Consider the following 22,706-nt stretch of genomic DNA (forward strand, 5'->3'; position numbering starts at 1 on the left):
AGTAAAATAATTTCCTAAATTAAGGAAAGTGGTCCCTAGAAGTACACTAAAGTGTGCACCATACGTCATCATGATGACGTCATCACACTCACTAGAAATCCGCCACGTGTCCCAGTGAAGAACTTTCAAAGCATCTTCATCCAGGAGGAAGCTGCTTTGAAAGAGAGAAAATATTTATTAAAAAAAAATAAATTAATATTATAAAAACTCAACCATTCCTTACAAACCAGCTGCTTGTTTTCACAGCAATGGCGAGCTTCCCTTATGAAGATCCAAACCCTAACCCTAACCCTAATTTCACGCAATTCTCCCCAATTCTCGACCCCGCTTCCTTCTTCGACTTCGATCTCTCCAATTTCCTCGTCGGCGATGACGATAGCTACGTTGACCAACTCGCCTCCTCGTCTTCGGAGAAGATCACCGGCGTGGACAGTGGCGGTAGTAGTGTGGCAGTGGACAGCGGATCTAGCTTCGTGGTTTCATCGGAGCCGTCGCCATCCATGCAAGTGGCTTAATCGATTCGAACCTCTAAATTCAAACTCGTTCGAGCTTCAATTAAAGGGTTTTTTTTCTTTTTGTTTGTGGGTTTTGCAGAAGAAGCAAAAATGGTGAGAGGAAGAGGAAGGGGGAGATGGGGTGTAGGGTTGCATTCAGAACCAAATCGGAGCAAGAGATTATGGATGATGGCTATAAGTGGAGGAAATATGGGAAAAAGTCCGTCAAGAACAGCCCGAATCCGAGGTAAATTCAAATTAGCGTTTTGATTGATATAATCAGATGAACGAACTACGTTAATTGTTGAGTTATGCTTGTTTGGATTAAGATTAACTAACTCGAAATTTCGAGTTGATCGGATTGGTGACTTGAGTAACCCGAATAAAGTTCATAACTCAACTGGGTTGAGTTGGGGTTGTCGGGATGTTTTTTAAGCTATCATACTTATCTACAATACATGTCTCGTTAATTGTTGAGTTATACTTGTTTGGATTAGGGGCAACCAACTCAAATTCAAGTTGGTCGTATTAGTGACTCGAGTAACTCGAATAGAGTTCATAACTCAATTAAGTTGAGTTGGGTTGCCAGGATGTTTAAGATGTTTGATTTATCTACAATACATGTCTGGTTGATTGTTGAGTTATGCTTGTTTGGATTAGGGACGACCAGCTTGACCAACTCAGATTAAAGTTGGTCGGATTGATGATTCGAGTAACCTAAACAAGTTCATAACCCAACAGGGTTGAGTTGAGTTGTCGGGTTGTTTTTAAAAATATGATACTTATCTACAATACATGTTACGTTGACGACTTAACTATTAATTGAGGTATAAAGCTATAAGCAAATGAACGGTAGACATGTCGGTTGAAATATATTAATCGTTGAGTTTTGTTCACGTTGGTACGGGTATGCAATTTTAGGTGTCTTATTCAGGAGGAATAGACATATTGGAGGCGGCTTGAGTAGTCAATGTATAACTCAATAAAGTTTTAGATAATATATATATGGTGTGTGATTCATATTTAGTTTTGGAGGCAGAGTAGACTTGGGACAAAAAAACAAAGCAGTCAACTTTTTATTTATTTAATTTTTTTTAAAAAAAAAGAATATTTATAAGCTTTTCAAATCTTCGATTCCATTGGTTCAATTGGGTCGTTGGATTACGGGTTATTTTATTGTAGGCTCGTAAAATATTTCAACCTCGTTTAAGCTTGTACACGTGGTTCTTATCTTATATATATTTTTTTGACTTTTTAAATAAAAATGTTTATATGATCCTAGAACCCGACCAATCTAGACTATCCAATCCAAACAATAAAAATTAGATTGGATCAGATTTTTTCGATTTGGGTTCGGTTGAGTTTATGAAAAATCGAAAAATTCAGGTCGGTTTGCTAGTAGTCATTTTTTTTATCTAGTCAACTCAAAAATAGAGTTACCAGTGGACTCTACTCACCTAACTATTAAAGTTATTATGAAAATTAAGAATATTTAAGTCTGTAATCAATTTTAGTGATACATTAAGAATAATCCGACCATACAATCCAACTGAATTGAGTTGTGAACTTTATTTAGGTTGCTCGAGTGACTCAGTCAATTATCCCTATAAAATTTAGATCGGTCCTTATATAATTTGTCAATAATGAAAAAATTCTATATATATATTTATATATATATTTTTTTTTTGGTCTAATTTTTTATTTTTTGTTTTACTTTTTTGGAGTTTAGTGGGTCCAACTTTCATTCTTATCGCTTTGGGATCTTGTATGTTTGTGTATTGAGTAGCCAAATTACTTTATAGGGTTCCACATGAGCATAATTGAAATAAAATATAATTTTCAACCTTTTTCTTCCATATTAATTTAATTTATATAAGGATACGAGACATGTTCTTTTACTTCGATATGTGTCATTTTAGCATGTTTTGTCTTCTTCAGTCACGTGTTTTTTACGAACAATTAACAAAGAGCTACCCAACATATGGTAGAATGAATAGAGGCTTCTGAAAATGATGTTGCATCTTAGCCTCTAGAGAAGGATGTTAAATCTTCTGGTTAGTAATAGTTATATGTAGCAGTCCAACCTCACCGCTAGCAGATATTGTCTCTTTGACCTGTTACGTATCTCCATCATTCTAATGGTTTTAAAACGTGTCTATTAGGGAGAGGTTTCCACACCCTTATAAAGAATGTTTCGTTTCCCTCTCTAACCGATGTGGGACCTAACACTATATCAATTTTTTAGGTTTAGGGCCTTTCTTCATTTGAATATGGGGTTAGTTCATACACGTACTCTTTCAGTGGTATAATACTTCAAGTTTAGGATTTAGATCAGGATCAATTGTATACTTCACGGGAAAAGTTTTTTTTATTTAAGTTAAGCCCTAGCTATAGCTATGAAGGGAAAAAATAAAATAAGATAAGCATGTGTGATACCTTCATGGAGATCTCACTAAACTCGAGGGATGTAACTCAGTTGGTAGAGCTCTGCTCTTGCAGTTAGGTCGTTATGATTACGAGTTAGATGTCTAAATTTTTAGACGGTAATGATATCTGATGTCCCACATTAGTTGGGGAGGAGAACAAAACACCCTTTATAAGGGTGTGGAAACCTTCCCCTAACAAACGCATTTTAAAACCTTGAGGGGAAGCCCAAAAGGAAAAGCCCAAAGAGGACAATATCTGCTAGCAGTTGATCTGGGCTGTTACAAATGGTATCAGAGCCAGACACAGGACAATGTGTCAGCCTTCTTGCTGTTCCCCGAAGGGGGTAGACATGAAGCAGTGTGCCAGTAAGAACGTTGGGTCTTGAAGGGGGGTGGATTTGGTGGCGGTCCCACATCGATTGGAAGAAGGAAAGAGTGCTAGCGATGATGCTGGGCCCCAAAGGGAGTGGATTGTGATATCCCACATTGGTTGGGGAGGAGAACAAAACACCCTTTTATGAAACCTTCCCCTAGCAGACGCGTTTTAAAACCCTTGAGAGGAAGCCCGAAAGGAAAAACCCAAAGAGGACAATATTTGCTAGTGGTGGATCTGGGTCGTTACGTGATAGTATCTTGTACTTGAACTAGTACTCACTTTTTCTAAGTAATGGAAAAGAGTAACAAAACATGTTATTGAATGACTCTATTAAGAGACAAACTGAACTATCAAAAAAACATAGAGAAAATAAGGTATGGATCGACATGACTAGTAGTTGAAGTCCGACGATTATTTTAGGGTTCCCTCATTTGAGATTCTTAAGAAAGAAGATCAAATCTAGTATGTACTATCTCACCTCCACGTTGTATGATAGTGACCTAGAACAAAATTTTGGATCACCCTCATCGCCAAATTAGTTCAGATCCCGAAAGATTTCTATTCCAGTGATAGTTTTGAAACGTTTATGAAAAGTCCATGATAATATTGCAACTATTAACGGGTCATTTTTTTATACATTATTATTGACAAGGGTATGGTTTTGGTACAGAAATTACTATAAATGTTCAAGTGAGGGATGCAATGTGAAGAAGAAGGTGGAAAGAGACAGAGAGGATGCTAGCTATGTGATTACTACTTACGAGGGTATCCACAACCATGAGAGCCCCTTTGTTGTGTATTACAATCAAATTCCATCCCTTACCTCTACTTCCACTTAGCTCACCCTACTCGTCCTTTACTTGTCCAAATTTAAGGGTCGGATTCATTTTCTAAGTGCTTAAAAACACTTTTTAGGACACTTAGAAAGTCAACTCGAACATACCCTAAATTACGAGATGGTCTGTTTTTATTTCTGTGTATATGGTTCAATTTTGTATTTTGTATAATTTTTGCATAGATAAATAATCTAGACGTGAAAGTTCTTTTTGTTTTTCATTTTCCCGCTATTTATATACAAAGACTTTAAGGATAGGAGCTTGTAAGAAGCTGGATTTTGAACGACGTTTTGTTGCACTTAAAAATACTTTTAAAGCAACTTAAAAGACGTATCCTATATAGGCGTGTATACTTGTAAGAAGCATGTTAAGATTAGCATTTCACCTTTAGCATGGTACGTCGAGCTTTTTCGGGCTTCGGTTCATCAGGTCAAAATTTGGAAGCTTGTTCGAATTGATCTCGTTCAAACGAAGGTTAGCTCCATCTTGTTCAAAATTTGGAAGCTTCAAAGGTTAGCGTAGGAATGCATGGATCTTGTTTGAAGCTTGATGTTGGTCCGACTTGTATTGTAATGACCATACTTTTTCTTTTAAAATAAGACCGCTACTATATGGGTTGACTATTACGTGCGAAGCATTGTCATAGACTTAAATGTTCATAAATTTCTTTGAAACATAATAACGCTATCATAAAAATAGCATAGTTGAAAGCAGGAAAAACATCATCTTTTATAAAGTTCAGAAATTAAATGATATTGATCTACCATAACATAAAGACTGTAAGTGAAATGTAGAAATCTAAATACCGAGACTTGATTTCATGGCCTCGCCTCCTTAGCTAACGTCATCATCCGTACATGAAGGTCCTCGTTTTTATTTGAAAAAGATTTAAACGTAGGTTAAATATTTAAAAATATTAAATAAGTGTCTTCACTTTTAGGGTCGAGAAATGCAATCACGTGCAACATGGTTTATGGTGTAACCTACGTACTCCATAGGCTTGACTATGGGCTAGCGCACGGTCACGTTGCAGGAAATCAACGGAAAGAAAATGAGCGCGTATCATATCATAGTGTCCGCGTCCGTACATAGGGGAAGTAACCGATGCTCGTGAGATACAACATGCACAGTATATTATTAAAGAATGAAAGATTAATGAAAACCTTAGAAGTAAAATTATTAAAGAATGAAAGATTAATGAGCGTCTACGAGGGGAATGAACAAAGTTGTTTTACCGAGTTCTCGAAATTAGATTCAAACGTAATGAAGCGCTTGTCTTACTTATCTAAAAGATAGAAAAACCGTGCTACAAATAAGTGACATATGAACGGAACGAGACCCTTTGAAACACGAGACTCAGATTTGGGCTTGTCCTTTCCCTTAAACATTCTATGAGTGTAGGGTTGGACGTTTGCTCGAATTGACTCCCCATAACATGGAAGAGCGTTTGGGAGACTTGGCGCTCCACTATCTATTTTACACCAAGCAATACGTAGAGTAACTCCCGATATAACAGTAAATGTAAAACACGTGTAAGTGAATTTAAAAACTAAAAAATTAGAACACGGGTAAGAAATATGTAATTGATTCTATTTAATGCATCCTATTTATTAAATGGGAGTAACTACATTTTAATTTTTTGTCGGAGACGTGGAAGGCTTCTCTACCCTTATCCTGTCACCTACTTTATTTTCATGCCCGGGAAAATTTTCATTTATTTTTACAGGAGTTATGTATGGTAAATTTGTATGGATTCCACACGAATAATTTTTCCTTGTTTATTATTCTTTACATCTTTTTAGAGAATACCAAAAGAATTGGACGGTGGTGGTGCAAAAGCTGTTGAACAAAATCGAGTGAGAAGGAGCTGAACAAAGGTGAGGATGATCGGTTTGGCTCGATTCACATGGTTTGCTCATTTCAACCCTAATTTTCACTTCGATTTTGACCGTTCTCATAATTTTTTTCAATGTAGGACCTTTTTCAATCGGTTAAATGTTATAAGTTTGAGTCGAGCGAAATTGAAAACGTTATGTCTCTGCTCACACGTGTGATTATTATGTAGTTATATGGGGATTCGCCAACTAACCTCGAACCGTAAACCCGATTCGATTGTCAAAGATATGGATAACAATAGAGACTTATAATGTCTTATGATCTATGATCTTACTCTATGAGAGTTATTAAGAAGTTTTCCTTTAGTGAACCTATCACAAGTGAAAAGGGTCCACAGTTGTATCTTAGAGTTGGTTGAACCTGAAACTTAGGATTACTTATTCATGCATGTGATTTTCGTGCAGTTATATGGAGATGATTAGTGGTTCGACAACTAGCCCCTAATCATAAACCTGACTCGATTTTTCAGAAGTTCAGATAACTATAGAACTAGTTTATGATGTTCTATGATGTATGATCATTCTTTGCGAGGATTATCAGAAAGTTTGCTAGTTAGAATTCCTTTAATGAACGTGTCACGAGCGGTAGTGTGATGTCCCACATTGGTTGGGGAGGAGAACAACCCACCATTTATAAGGGTGTGGAAATCTTCCCCTAGTAGATGCGTTTTAAAGCCTTGAGGGGATGTATGAAAGGGAAAGCCCAAAGAGGACAATATCTGCTGACGGTGGATCTGGACCGTTACAAATGGTATCAGAGCCAGACACCGAACGATGTGTCAACCTTCTCGCTGTTCCCCAAAGGGGGGGTAGACACGAGGCGGTGTGCCAGTAAAGACGCTGGGCCTCAAAGGGGGTGGATTTGGGGGTGGTCCCACATTGATTGGAGGAAGGAAAGAGTGCCAGCGAGGACGCTGGGCCCCGAAGGGAGGAAGATTGTGATTTTAAAGCCTTGAGGGGAAGCCCGAAAGGGAAAACCCAAAGAGGACAATATCTACTAGCAGTAGATCTGGGCCGTTACATGTAATGGTCCACCGTGTGTCCAAATGAGTTCTGCTAAATTATTATAAGTTGATCTTAGGTGGAACGAACTGACCCACAGTTTAGCCTAGAAAGAACTTAGTCTTAAGAACTAACTAAAATAAGACAAGAAACAAACAAAATTTATTTCATAGAATATAAGAACGATATGTGAACTACCAACAAGCTGTTTATTGTGTATATTTACTTCTTCAATTTTCTTTTCAGTTGGAGTAATGTTGCGACCGAGGCAAATGCGCATATGGACTATTGACTACAGAGAATCACGTCATATTCGAGTCTATATTTTATTTTATACCTGTCTTTTAATTTCTGTATTTCGTATATTTTAAATATTTTAAACTTGAAATATTGTATTTTGGTAGTCTCAGTTTATCTTTTATAAAATAATTTTTTTATTACTATTTTAATTAAATTTCAGATATATACGGTACATGCTTAAATGTTTTAAATATTATACATTTTTATTTATTTTCACATTAGTGAGTAATGGCATGTGGCTTGAGTCCCTCGAAAAACAGGTTGCTATATGTATACGAGCTCGTGCAAGGACATTGAGTAGGTTGGTGTGAATCGCACAAGAGTGGATCTAGAATGGATTAATTACTATATATATATATATATATCTATATCTATATATATATATATATATATATATATATATATATATATATATATATATATATATATATATATATATATTTCCAGTCATCGTATTAATACGAATATACTGAATTTTAGAGAATAAAAACAAATACAAAATAATATAAAACAATGAAAATGCAAAACAACTTATTTTAACTCAAGACTAGGAATTTAAATATGAGTCTACGCTATGCACGTGCCACAGTCTCTATTTGCGATGCCACCGCACTCTGTGTAAGTGCCCTTTGTCTTAAAAATGATGTGGCACATGAATATTATATATATATATATATTAGGAGATTATTAATTTTTCAAAAATTAAAAAAAAAAAAAAAACTAAATGATAATCAAATCCAAGCTTTAAGGATATAATTTTTTTTTGTTTTTTTCCCCAAAAGAAAGGAAAAATAAAGCGTCGTTTTGTAAACGGACATTCACCAATGCCCTTCGTCGGTTTCATTTCGTCTCTCTTGCGCGCGCGGTGATTATCACTGTTATTCTCTTTCGGCTCTCTCTCACGCACCAATCTCACTTGCATGCCCATTCCCCCAGATCGCTAATCCTCGCTTCATTTTCATCGCTCTCGAACTTTCACACTCTCGCCTCTTGAAGCTACTACGATTCTGTTGAGAGATGATTGGACATAGGTTCTCCGGTTTCAGCTTTGATCTGTATTTAGTTCTCATGTAATATGGATTTCAGATTAAACTTGGAGGTGCTTCTGCTGAGGAATTGTTCTTCTTGGAGATTAAGTCAGTTTGACGGTACTTGAATACTAAATTCGTCTTCGGAGGTGTATACGGTTTATAAGGTCTGGAAGAAAACATGTTCTGGAAGGACCGTGATTGGGAGCACAAAGAACTGAATGGCGGTCCTCTCTGTGGGCAGGTGCGAGTGTTTGTGGTTGGCGACTCAGGTGATATATATGTTTTTTTTTTTTTTCCTTTTTAATCATTCTAGTTTCTTTTCTTCTGCGTTTTGTGATTGAATGCTTCGTACTTTTCTACTCAGTTTTTTGTTTATGGTAGCTCCACTGAAATGTTATGTTAACTGGGAGTATCCTCTGTTTTTGTTTGCCATATTCTCTGTCTAGCTATCTAGGTGGGCAGTTAGTTATTTCCATAGCGGAGTTCGGATTTTATTGTGCGTAATGGTGGAGATTGTGATTTTGATCCTCTTCATAGAGTTACTTGGATGGTTAATTGGGCTTCTTTGGAGTTGTCCATATTTAAATGGGAACTTGACTGATAGCATGCTCAATCATCTCCTCAAGTCATGATCTTAAAAGATACAATAAGTTACAAAGAAAAGAACACGACACTTAGCATTCTTGGAAATTTTATTGACAAATAAGGAATTATAGGCTAATTTCGGAACATGAAGAACATATTGTAAAGCAATCAAATACTTCCTTTTTCTACAATAGAAGTGAAACTGCCATTGGCAATTTAAATTTTTTTCAGTGTAATACAAAGGAGAATATGAGTCTAAGAGGCGAGAGGAATTAGTCGTATGGTCTGTAGCTCTAGAGTCTGTAATCTACGGGGATGAATTAATGCAAGAGAAGGCTGGAGGATAATTACTTGTTTGTGTCAAGGAATCCCTAGGATTACTAGATGACGAAGTGGCTTTTAGTAGTTTCAGGATTTGAGTCAATTTGCTCTTTACTGAAAAGGCCAAAGTTAACTAGATTGGTATGGGAAGACTAATTTGTACACATTTCACCTTGCTTACGGTTCTTCCAATTTGCAAGCTTCCCTTGGATTTTCCAACAGGTTTTATGAGTGTGGCGGGGTTTATATTAGTGGTCACACCGTACCCAAGTTTTTTGTTTGACTAAGTATTTGTAGAAGCCTTATTTGCAATAGCCTCAGCTACCTAAGCAGACTTCTCAACTGAACCTATGGTTTTCTTATCGTGTGTAACATTACACGAGGACTCTCTTTTCTGCGAACTTCAGAAAAAATTACATAAATAAATAGAAGAGGATTTTTACGAGGATTCTACGTCTAACCTCATTGAACTCAACATTGAGGCTAACAAGGTACTTGTAACTACGACCATCCTCCACAACTTTCTGGTAGTGAGTTTTATCCGTAGTTGACTCTCATTCATAAGTATCAAATAAATCTAGATCTTGCCAAATATTTTTCAAAAAGTAAAAGTATTATGCAATTGTATCTCTTCCTTGTCGAATGTCATCCAATTTGAGATTCAACTCAAAAACCTATGATTGATTTTGCAAGTTGGAACATGTTCGGGTAACACTATCCCATAGTTCCTTTGCAGTGCAATAACATATCTAGTTACAACTGCTCTCCTCAATCATAGAGTTCACCAACTAAGTCAACCGTAGAGTTTTTCAGCATCCCAACTAGCAAACAAAGGATCATCCTTGTTGGGTGCCTTATTGTCTCCAGTGAGATAGCTAATCTTCCCTTAGTATCATTCGTATCGTCCGTCGAAGCATTAGATTGGCTATGTGACAAGTCCATTGTCTGATCTCTATTCTGTATGTGACAAGTCCATTGTCTGATCTCTATTCCTCAGACGGACTAGCAATCTCAAGACAGATGATATTAGGTAGTGGAGAAGTTTCTAAAAGATTATCTTCTAAGTTGGAGATCTCTCCCTGTAGAGAATTTGAGCTGAATAAAGGATGCTTTTTCTAAAAACAGAACTTCTGGACTTTCAAACTATTTTTTTGGGTGAGGGGATCAAAACACCTATACTCCTTTTTGGTGGAGGCAAACCCTAGAGAAACACATTTAACTGCTCACGATTGAGTTTAGACTGAGAAAGACTAGGAAAATGAACATAAGTTGTGCAGCCAAAAACTTTTATCGGCAAATCAAAATACAAGCGGGCTGCGGGGAAGAAATTTTTAAAGAGGAGTTTTGAAATCCAAAATGCTACCTGACATTCGATTTATGAGATAATCTGCTGTGAGGAAGGTGGTCCCCACAAATAGGTAGGAATATGCATAGAAAACATAATAGCACGGGCAACATTTAGTAGATTGTTTCTTTTGTTCAACAATGTCATTTGTTGGGAAGCATTCTGACTAGTAGATTGATGAAATACCTTTATCTTTCTTGGAAATACTATGATTTGATAGATGATAATTGGTGCTTGGATTAGGGCTTCTCTGAACTAAAGGGTCAACATGACTGGCTGTGCTTGTATCTTGGATACCATAAATACTAATTTATGTATGCCTGTATTTTTAAAAAAGTTTGTTGCCCGTAATTGGTTGGTGACTTTAAAAAAATAGATAAAGTTGGATTTCATTATTGGGGCTTAGATTGGGGCTTCTCTGAAAACAGTCCATTACTTTGTACTTTATTTATGTTTCTTATTAAAAAAAAAAAAAAAAGAAAAAAAATCTATTACTCGTAATTGATTTATGTTCCTCTTTAAAAATAATGATAATAATAATAATAAAATAATAAAAATTTTGTAAAGTATTTTTCTATTAGTTAGTTCAGTGCACACCTAAATTTCCAGCCATATTTCTCTGCATAAATTAAATTTCAATGTTTTTCTAGGTGTGGGGAAAACTTCTCTTGTTCATCTAATTGTAAATGGTTCTTCGATTTCTTGTCCTTCTCAAACGATTGGCTGTGCAGTTGGAGTTAAGGTAAGACTCACCTTCTGTCTCTAATGACACCAATTCTTCTTGGAAGTTCACTACTTATCAAGTGTACTATTTATTATTTTGATAGCATATCACTTATGGAAATGCTGGTAGCTCTTCAAGTAGCATAAATGGTGATTCCGAGAGAGATTTTTTTGTTGAACTTTGGGATGTCTCAGGGCATGAGCGCTACAAAGACTGTCGCTCTCTTTTCTATTCTCAGATTAATGGTAAGACCTCATACCTGTCAGTTTTTCATATTTATTCTTAATATGTTAGTTAAAGAAATTTCAACTTATATGAATGCGACTTATTCTTCAGCATGTTGCCTAAATTTCATATAAACACTAACCATGGACAATGTACTGGTACTATTGGGAGGTTTATCCTCGTGTCTGTGGCATATTTCTGAAGGTTCTTAACTTTCTAAGGTATTAGTTAGGCCATATCAAATACCCAATATTTTGTGAGGCATATAAAACTTAGAAGATAAACAAGGTACTAACTTTCTCTACATGATAGAAGGTTTGGAGGAGGAGAAGAATCATGGAGAAATGGTAGAGAAATAGCAGACTTGTGGTAATGTAATGTGTTGTTGTGCTGGATATGAAAAGGAAAACCCTAAATACAAGGGTTTTTGCATTTAGGATTAGAAAACTTTTTGTGCTTTTTAATTAGAGTACCTTTGGGCTTCACTGGAAGGCACGGGTGCTAGAGTTGTGCCTAGTGCCTTGGCCCAGGCCTTAGGGTCTCTTTTATCACCAACTCAATTTGGGTAGCAAGTATTGAAGTATCTGAAGAAGGTGATTCTTGTTGAACACGCCCATTAAAGTGTTAGCACTCCTGTCCTTATTTAAAAGGGCCTTTCTTTTAAATAATGCTCTCATGTAACATGGATTTGGATTCCAAGGATAAATTTTTAAAACTTTCTGCTTTGCTGGAAAATTTTGGAACTTCTTTCTTCACTTACCTTTGTCAGCAGGTGGCTCTAATCTTCAATTTTTGGCGGCCACCCTTTTAAAAGAGAGGAACGTCTTGTTCAATTTTTGAGAGCTTTCTTTTAGAATTTATGGCTTGAGATAAACATTTGAGTCTTCAACAAATTTAAAGGAAAGGTCATTTGGGTATTTTTATCACTTCGTACCTCGTTCATGGTGAAAATTTGATGTCCCTTCTTATACATCCATTTAAGTTCTCTTGATGCCATTTGCAAAATGTTTGGGGCTTGGCTTTTCTCCCTTTGTTTTTTTCATTTTCCCTTAAATTTCTTATTTTTCCGAAGTTTAATATGTATTTTATTTCAGTTCATGCTTAAATTGTGTATACAGGCGTTATTTTTGTTCATGATCTTTCCCAGAAAAGAACAAAATCAAGCCTACAGAAGTGGGCAGTAGAGATTGCAACCATTGGGACATTTTCAGCTCCCTTAGTATCTGGAGGCCCTGGTGGCCTTCCCGTACCATATATTGTTATAGGTAACAAAGCAGATATTGCTGCTAAAGAGGGTACAGGAGAAAGCAGTGGTAATCTAGTTGATGCTGCTCGCCAGTGGGTTGAGAAGCAGGGTCTGCTTTCCTTTAGTGAGGAAATTCCATTAACTGAAAGTTTCCCTGGTGGTGGAGGACTTCTTGCTGTAAGAACTGTAGTTTATCCATCACATTTCTCAACATCGTATCTAAATCGATCAATAATATTTTATTTAGCTTGTCGATTGTTAGTAATAGCTTTGAATTCTTTTATACTTCCCTATTTCCCCCAACTTTTTGGAGCAAACCAGTACTTTGTGCTGTTGAAAAGTGTGGGATTATTTGAGAGAAGAAATCGTTTGGTATAACAACATAAAATAACTAATCTAACTTCCGTGAGCTTAGACAATGAATGCCCTTGTAGAAAATAGCACCCAATTCTTTTTGATTGTATTGAAAAATACGACTTCTGAAGCTGCGAATGTTGCACTACCATTTCAATTTTCGTTAGTCTTATGGGGATATTCTGTACATAGGCTGCCAAAAAGGCGAGATACGACAAGGAAGCTGTGATCAAATTTTTTCGCACGGTCAGTTTCTATTCCTATGATCTCGTGTGCTGCTCTTCTTTTACCTGTAAATGACAGCCCCTTTCTCTCCCCATACTATCCAATGTGTTGATTCTCTTTTTCCAGCTCATCAGGAGAAGATATTTCCCAGATAGTTTGCCTGCAACAAACACTTGGTCCATTTCTCCAGTTCCAAAATCTGTACAACGCCTAGATGACACTACCCGTGACGAGGATCAGTCCTACAGTCGTGCAAGGTACTTTCTGAAGAAAAATGCTTCTGTTCTTCCCCCTTGGGCTAAAAATTGCAACTGTTTTTTCCTCTTTTAAATGTTAGGCTTTCATGTTAATGACAGGACGTTTATCTAATATCAAGATAGTTCCTACACTGTTTGTTAGTAAGGTTCTTGTCTGGTTTAGCAAATTATCTTTTATCTCTGTATGCATTACAATAAACTTGCTATGTCGACACCATAATGATTACATCTGATTGATTAGATGTACATTAGTTTATGTTTCTGCTTATATCTCGACTACGACATATAGTTCCGAAGGAAAATTTTTGTAGGTTGAAGCGAGAAATGTTGCTTAGAAATCTACTCTCAACCAGTTGTAGGTTTTATTTCGTAATTTTAGAGAGTGGATTAGCCCAGACAAAACTCGTTCTCGAACATGAGTATTTAGTATGAAACTAGTAGCCCTGAGTTTCAACTTTGTATCAGAAATTTCTTGGTGCTTCAAAGAAGGAAAAGGAGGTTTCTATATGTGAATCTTATTTAACTATTATATGGTTAATGATCAAAATTGCTGAAAGTAGACTTTAGACGTATATGCAAATTCATATGTGATTCCATAAGATCTCTTCTTCCTTTACTTATATTACATTAGCTTATTGTACTGGTCTGAACTAATTGCAGTGTAAGCAGCGAAACATACAAGTACAACACGCGTCCTCCGCTCCCGGCACAACGCAATCTTACTCCACCTCCGACGCTTTATCCCCAGCAGCCATTTTCAGCCTCAGAGAACTACAGCCTTCCAAAATTTGCTCATTCAGCCTCCCAGGATATCAACAATTCCACCAGATCAAAGCGCTCGGACATTAACGTATGATCAACCGATCAGTAACGAGCTTGGGCGATAGCAATGTCCGTGGCATACTATCGGTATGAGTTGTGTTCAGTTTGGTTGATATAAAATCAGTTCATTAATTCTTTCATGTCTCAAGGAATCCGTCTCTGTAATTGGTGCTTGATTCGTAGCATGTTTAATGAGATGCTATAAAACAACTAGAGCCCATTCTTTCCGTGAGAAAATTGCATTTATTATCTGCACATAGAATATTAGAATAAGATCTGCTTTTATTATGGTTGGACTGACGTTAAGATTTCTTTCCAACTCTAGATCTTACATGTTCTAATTTTCGACAATTTAGACCAAGGCTATAATCATTTAGACCAAGGTTTTAAATTTAGACTTTGATAATCAATCAAAGTTCTATGGATTTTATTTCTAGAAAAGTTATAGAAAATATTTTTAAAATTATTTTAATTAATAAATAATTCTTTTGCATCTTTAAATAGGTCAATATTTTTATTATTTATATTATATTTTATTTTGTGACATTCTGTTGTTTTTTTTTTTTTTTTTTTTTTTTTTAATGTTGTATAAATTTCTTAATGATATAACGGGAAATGTCGATGTTACATTAAGAGACACAAAAATATTGATAAAAATATTGACGTTTCGATTGAAATTTAATACTAAAATATAACTCAATTATACTAAGAAAAATCTATTATTTTTCCCACTGTGAATGCCTCCTCGAAGTGTCATCCGACTAGAAAAAACGAAATGTATGAATGTTGATATAAAAAAAAATTCAATAACAAATAATTATTAATAAGTTGACAATTCCAATCTGACATCTTGGACCACTCGACCAAATTGTTATCACATTATAACACAAATTGGTCCGATAAATTGATTCACTAAATTTTCTAATGAATATTGAATAACATTAGTCGACAAATTGTGGCATATGACATTGGTTTCATAATCTGCTCAAGAAAAGCCCATGAAAAATTTATTATTATTTACAATTTAATTTAGATAGTTTCGCAAAAATTTGAAACTAAGACTTATTATGTTTGTTTGGTTTATTTAATCATTATTTTGACACGTTTGTGTATGAAAATGATTTTTTTGCTTTGAAATATTGGGGTTAGAACGAGATTGTGGAATCTGGCGGTGACTAAACTTGATAAGAATTTAGTATATGTAAGGACAGTTTTGAAAGATTTTCTCAAAGTTTTTCAACTAAACTTTCCATGTACCTCGATCACTCTATTTATAGAGAGTCATATTTGCGTGTTCATGCAAATTTGAGATTACCAAATTTTGACACTCAAAATTCCACTCAAATTCGTGGGATTATGTGGTAAATATGTAAGTTTGGTTAAAGATATATTGACACTCAATATTCTACTCATTCAAACACAAATTTTTCTATGAAGTCATTGACTTTCTTTATTTTAATTCAACCATTAATTTAAATAATTAATTTCAAATCAAAATAATATTAAATGATTAATTAAACAATTTAATTAATATTTAATATTAAATAAAATGTCAATCTTAATTAATTTGGGCACATATTGATTATGAATCCCGGTTCACAATTAAAATATTTAAATCTTATGAATCCCTATTCACAATTAAAATATTTAAATCTTAGGTAAATATCTCAAATTCTCTCTTTTTGTTTAATTTATAATTAAAACAAAATGCGGTTAAATATATCATATATATTTAAGGTGTATTCTCTAATTTGAATTTGAACACTTCGAACTCATTCGTCACATTGTTCTAAGGTTTAGTCCGATATGAGCTAGTAGATGGACCTAATGGATCTACAGATCATGGGCTCCAACGATCCGAGATTAATCAGCTAAACTCATTAACCTTGTTAACCAACATTCGTTAACTACTAGGACACTCCACTATAGCCTAGTAGTTGCACTTCCCTCACTATAGATATATTTCTATCCATTTGATATAACCATGATTAGTAGGTCGATCCTCACAGGTTGTTCGTAACTAGAGCTGGGTCAATTTACCGTTTTACCCCCTAAAGTTCCTTCTTGTTTCTTAAGTCCCACTGATTCTCTAATAAACAATTGGTTTGTGGTCCAACCACCGAACCGAATCCCTCTCGGGCTAATGAGAGGGTGGGGTCCCTTGTCCAAGACTTGGAGTCAGTACTTAAGGGAACAACCTCTCTACTATCCCTAAAAACGGGCAGGAGTGAATTCCATCTTACACCCTATGTCCCTAGCTATTCACCCAGTCTTACCCCTAAAATGGGAAGCTTATTGAGTCGGCGAACTCGGGCCACTCTCACCCATGCAAATCTAAGGATAATTTTGAATAATCAGGAGTTCATAGTTAGCTCAGGATTAAGATCAAGTTACCTAGGTCATCGAATGAAAAAATCAGTCTCAACAATAAATGGCATTATAAAGTGAGAGTGATTTTCTTCATGGTCCGATCTTATGCAATACTCATTGCATAGGACGCCCCCACTCACATGTCTCCACATGTACAATTTAGTGATCACATTGTTTATATCATATACAAAAGTGGACCGCATCCATAGAGTCCCTAGAATAAGGTATTCAGTCTTATTCCTGTACTATAGATCATTTTGACTATATACTTAAACTTGATCCACTCTTATGTCTCTACATATAGTTCAAGTAATCATACTATAGCCAGAGTATTCTTGATTTATTGGATTTAGATTAATGATCGTAACATTCACTTTATTCAATCACAATCTTTACTGAATAAACATCAATAATAACCTTATTGAAAACCGAATATGTTTTTGTTTACAAACAATGAGTTTTAGGACATAAAACCCAACATTCAGTATAACACAATCTCATGATTCCTCATCTTGAGTGGTGAGAGACTTTGCCTTGATTGACAGAGTTGTTAAAGATATTTATCCTTAAATTATGGTTTAACATATGTATCATATTTGACCCTTTATTATATGCAAATATCTTGTATGTTATTTAGCCTTTCATTACAATTTACTAGTACCCTATTTGACCCTTTATTATACGCAAATATCTGGATATCATATTTTCCCTTTTATTACAAGCAAATATCTTGTATCCATTATTACTCTCCCTATTTATTGCTCTTTTCATATATTTTGTAATTTATTTGATTCGGTAGATGATTATAAATAGAGAACTTTCACCTCCATTTAAGTATGGTGGTAATATTCTCATAATATCAAAGTCGCTTCGGTTTAGCAACCCTGATCTTTCTTCTCTATGGCTTCTGAATCCTCTTCTCATCTTATTCCTTTCAACACTCTAATCCATATGATCACCATCAAACTCTCTTCCTCCAATTATCTTCTTTGAAAAAGGCAACTTCTCCCTCTCCTTGAGAGCCAAGACATGCTAGGTTTTGTTGATAGAACTAGGATTCCACTACATCACTTTGAACCAGAAACTTTCTCAACACTCAACACCAAATATTTGGCGTGGAAAGCAGCTAGTCAACGGCTTTTCTATCTCCTAATCTCCTCTCTCACCGAGGAAGTCATTGTCGTCTTCGTTGATCTCTCCACTACACGTGACGTTTGGCTCGCGTTGGAAACTACTTTTAGCTATCATTTGAATGTCTGTGAACTAAGACTCAAGAAGGACTTGCAGCTGATGAAATGCAACACCAAACCTGTTGCTGAGTATGCCCATACCTTCAAAACAATATGTGACCAACTTCATGCCATTGGCGGACCCGTCGATGACATTGATAAAGTGCACTAGTTTCTTCGTGGACTCAGCACTGATGTTTCAACTTTTTATACTACTCAGATGGTTCTCACCCCTCTCCCCTGTTTTGCAGATTTAGTCTCTATAACTAGAAGTTTTGAGTTGTTCCAGCTCTCCTTTGAGTCTTTTGACTCCACTCCTACGACATTCATAACCAATAATTGTGGTCACACTCATGGAAGCCACACTGCTTCCTTTAGCAACCAACGAGGTCGTTCTCATTCCCACAACATCAACTCTTCCAACCGAGGACAAACCCACTCAGGTCAGAGTTGTCGACCACCTCGCTGCCAAATATGCCGCATGGAGGGCCATTATGTTGACGCTGCAACCAACGGTACGTTTAGCCTGATTTGCTCGTGCTTACCTTACTGAAGCCTTCAACACGTCCTATTCTATTTCTAAACTCGAGGCTGCTTATTAGTTTTTGGACACTAGGGCTTCAGGCCATATGACTGTTGACCCATCTATTTTGGATCAGTCTAAATATTACACTGGTAAGAACTTTGTGATCATAGGAAACGATGCATCCCTACCCATTACCCACACTGGTACTCTTTCTCTTGTTCAAAATATTTACTTATTAGATGTCTTGGTTGTCCCTCATCTCACTAAAAATCTTCTTTCAATTAGTAAATTAACATTTGATTTTTCTCTCTTCGTTACATTTACTAATAATCTTCTTACTATCTAGAATCGTCAAACATGGAGGGTGGTGGCAACCGATAAAAGAAATGGAGGGCTATATGTGCTAGAGCGTGGTAACTCTACCTTTATTTATGTTGTTAGAAACAAATCTTTACGTGCCTCATATGATTTATGGCATGCTCGCTTGGGTCATGTGAATTACTATGTTATTTAAAAAATAAAAATAAAAAAGGTTATCTTTCTCTTACATCTTTATTACCTCCTCCATCACTCTGTAGTACCTATCAGCTTGTGAAAAATCATCTATTGCCTTATTCCCGCATTGAACGTAGGTCGTCTCATGTGTTAGATCTTATTCATTGTGATCTTTAGGGTTCTTCCCCCATCAAATCCAATTGGAGTTTTCTTTACTATGTTATTCTTATGGAGGATTATTCTCGATTCACTTGGCTTTACCCTTAAAAATTTAAATTTGATTTCTTTAATATTTTTCTTCAATTTCAAAATTTTGTGGAAAATCAATATTCAACTCGTATCATGGTTTTTCAAAGCGATGGAGGTGCCGAATTTACTAGCACTTGTTTCAAAACTCACTTACATACTTCTAACATCCACCATCAACTCTTTTGTCCATCTAAACCTGCTCAAAATAGCTGTGGTGAGAGAAAACATCGTTATGTGACTGAGACTGGCTTGACCCTTTTCTTGAACTCTCATCTTTCCCCTCATTTCTAGGTTGACGCCTTCAACACTGCAGCTTATAGTATCAACTGGTTGCCTACTCCACTTCTTGGAGGTAAGTCACCTTTTGAACTCCTCTACATCTACTCTCTGTATTATGACAATTTTCATCTATTTGGTTGTCTTGTTTATCCTTACTTGCGTGATTATATGCCTAACAAGCTTTCTCCCCACAACATTCCTTCCATTTTTTGGGTTATAGTCCCTCCCATAAACAATTTCGTTGTCTTGATCCCACCACCACTAACCTACATCACCCGCCACGCTCAATTTGATGAAACTCATTTTCCTGCTGTCCCTAGCTCCCAGGCACAACTTCTTTCCTCTCTTCATATTTCGAATTTCTTGGAACCGCATCTTTACCATATTGATTCATCTCCTCTACCACTTCTTCACTGCACATTCCTCGATCTAGCTCATCTCCGTGTGATATTTGCTCTGACCTTGTGGATGAGTATGTGCAGATTGATACTTCTCTTGCAGGTTCCTCCTTGCAACCCTCGACTTTTGATCTAGCCTCTATTGAACCTGATGTTGATTCCTGTTCTTCTTTGGGCTCTCATCTTATGATCGCACGAGCCAAAGCTGGTATCTTCGAGACTCATCATCCAGTAAATCTTGGTATTTTGGGCTCATCTGGATTTCTTTCTGCTCTCCTTGCATCCACTGAGCCAAGATGATATGATAAGGAATCAACTACAAGGGGAATAAGATTCGGATTACCTTGTTGATCGAATATCTCAAGGCAAGAAGAACGCTTGATTGAGATTCGAATCACTCCACAAGCAAGATTGATCATGTCTAGCTTGAATGATTCTACATGCAACCTAAACTACATAGAGTTGCAAATAAACTTAGCCATTGGCTAAAAAAAGCACAAATGCTTCTTTTACTATATTTTCCAAGTCTACTTACAAATCTAACATACATGGCTTTATATAGCCTCAAAATGAACTATTAAAGGCATTCCAAAAGTTGTAACATTCATACTTAATGGCCATAATTAGCCATTATGTAAATGTAAATGTCTTAAAATACAATAACTCTAAATTACTCTAAATTGTAACTCACCCAAAATTTATAACCATCAAACTTCATTCCTCTTCAATGTGACATGAATTGCAACCTCTTTTGATAATTTTGACAACATTTTCTTCACATCTTCATTGAAGTATATTGTATGAATGATGTCTCTTGGTTCATATCACAAGAGGATTCAAATTTGTGGCTAAGAATCCTACTTGGGTTGCGGCCATGGATGAAGAAATTCGAGCTTTGCAACAAAATGACACTTGGACTTTGGTTCCTCGCCCTGCCAACACCAACATCGTGGAATCTAAATGGATGTTTCGCATTAAATATTTGCCTGATGAATCTGTCGAGCTTTTCAAGGCTCGTCTTGCTACCAAATGTTATAATAGGTTCCTGGTCTCGACTACACTGACACTTTCAGTCCGATTGTCAAAGCTACTATTGTCCGTGTTGTGCTTTCTCTTAATGTCACAAATAAATGACCTATAACTTGATGTAAAAAATATTTTCCTCAATTGCACGCTTATTGAATATGTTCATATGGAACAACCTCCTAGGTATATTGATTCTCGATTTCTCACTTATGTATGTCTATTAAAGAAAACCCTTTATGGTTTAAAGCAAGGTTTTTGCGCCTGGTTTCAGTGTTTTAACTCATTTCTTCTCACACTTCATTCTGAGTTTGCTACCAAGGATTTGGGTTCTCTCACTTACTTTCTTGGTCTTGAAGCTTCACCCACTTCTGATGGTCTCATTATTATTCAGTAAAATATGCTCGAGATATTCTTACTCATGCTCAGTTGCTCGATAGAAAACCAGTCCAAACCCCCATAGTTGTTTCTCAACATCTGACTGTTGATTCTCCTTTCTCTAATCTTACTCTCTATCGATCTCTTGTTGGCGCCCTTCAGTACTTGATCATTACGCGTCCAGATATTACCCATGCTCTCAAACTTGCATCAAATTTCAGCCAAATTGTTGATTAAAAATTACTAAAAAAGATGAGCTAAAATGTTTTTATTAAAATTTGTACACTAGAATAAGAAAATTATTATTGTTGATAGTTTGTGTTGTGATTAGATGTTGAGAAGTGAGAGTTCATGTTCTTTCCATTAGACAAATGCTTAACAGGTAGATTTAGCCACCAAATCATAATATTTTGTGGGTTGATGGTCTCAAATCTTATTTTATTTTATCTTTATTTTACATTGGTCTACATTGCATTGAATCATGATATTGTTTATTTTAACTTTGTGGACTTTGATGCATCTTATAGTAATTCTTCATATTGGGTTGAATCATAATAGTTTTAGTAGCTCTAGTAATTATAATGTATCGAATCCACTATTACTTGCACAATCTGAATTTAGGAAGAAGAAACCTAGTAAATCAACCGTGTACAAAGAGTATGCTTGTAATACTAATTCTTGTGGAACTAGCACGTTATACATTTAAAAAATCAGTGTAGAAAGTACTCATATAAGGCGGGAGACAGAGTACAAATCACCCTAAGTTTTCAACCTTCAATAGATGGGAAGGGTGGTGGTAGTAATATTATTACTTCATTATTCATTATTTAGTCGTGTAGAGCACCATGTGCCAAAATGATAATTATGGATGAGTTTCATTTAAATTGGTAAAGAATGAGAATTCCAGATTATTTTATAGTACTGCACGTCCTCAGTTTGACCCTCAGAGTTAACATTGCTAGAAAGATACTTCAGCTCTATTGAGAAGAAAAAAGAAGTTCAATATTTTTTAGTTAGTCATTCCAAGAGGATTTGTCTTACCATTGATACATGGACTTCGTTGCAAAACATTAATTACATGTAATCACTACACATTTTATTGATCCACAATAAAATTTGCATAAAAGAATTCTCTCAAATTGCTAACCTTAAGGGAGAGACTATTGGCAAGATTACTGAGAGTTGTTTATTGGAATGAGGAATCAATAAGATTCTAGATCACAGTTGATAATGCAAGTTCTAATGATATACTATTTCGTATATTATGAGAGGCTTAGAAGTTGGAATTCGCTTGT

The 22,706-nt window shown here is 35.8% G+C and overlaps 2 protein-coding genes across 2 annotated transcripts; both read left to right on the plus strand.

Moving 5' to 3' along the window:
* Positions 1-213: 213 nt before the first annotated feature.
* LOC111434887 (probable WRKY transcription factor 51) lies at positions 214-4,352 on the plus strand. The gene is made up of 3 exons (XM_023072214.1): positions 214-502; positions 595-741; positions 3,967-4,352. Exons 1-3 carry the CDS (start codon positions 249-251, stop codon positions 4,133-4,135), a joined length of 570 nt encoding a protein of 189 aa, XP_022927982.1. The 5' UTR covers positions 214-248; the 3' UTR covers positions 4,136-4,352.
* A 3,816-nt stretch (positions 4,353-8,168) lies between these two features.
* Positions 8,169-14,719, plus strand: LOC111434895 (small GTPase LIP1-like). Its single transcript, XM_023072226.1, has 7 exons — positions 8,169-8,629; positions 11,262-11,353; positions 11,439-11,580; positions 12,679-12,983; positions 13,353-13,406; positions 13,512-13,642; positions 14,303-14,719. Exons 1-7 carry the CDS (start codon positions 8,539-8,541, stop codon positions 14,496-14,498), a joined length of 1,011 nt encoding a protein of 336 aa, XP_022927994.1. The 5' UTR covers positions 8,169-8,538; the 3' UTR covers positions 14,499-14,719.
* Positions 14,720-22,706: the final 7,987 nt, after the last annotated feature.

The sequence above is a fragment of the Cucurbita moschata genome, unplaced genomic scaffold (assembly GCF_002738365.1).
Source record: "Cucurbita moschata cultivar Rifu unplaced genomic scaffold, Cmos_1.0 Cmo_Scf00047, whole genome shotgun sequence".
NCBI classification, from domain to species: domain Eukaryota; kingdom Viridiplantae; phylum Streptophyta; class Magnoliopsida; order Cucurbitales; family Cucurbitaceae; genus Cucurbita; species Cucurbita moschata.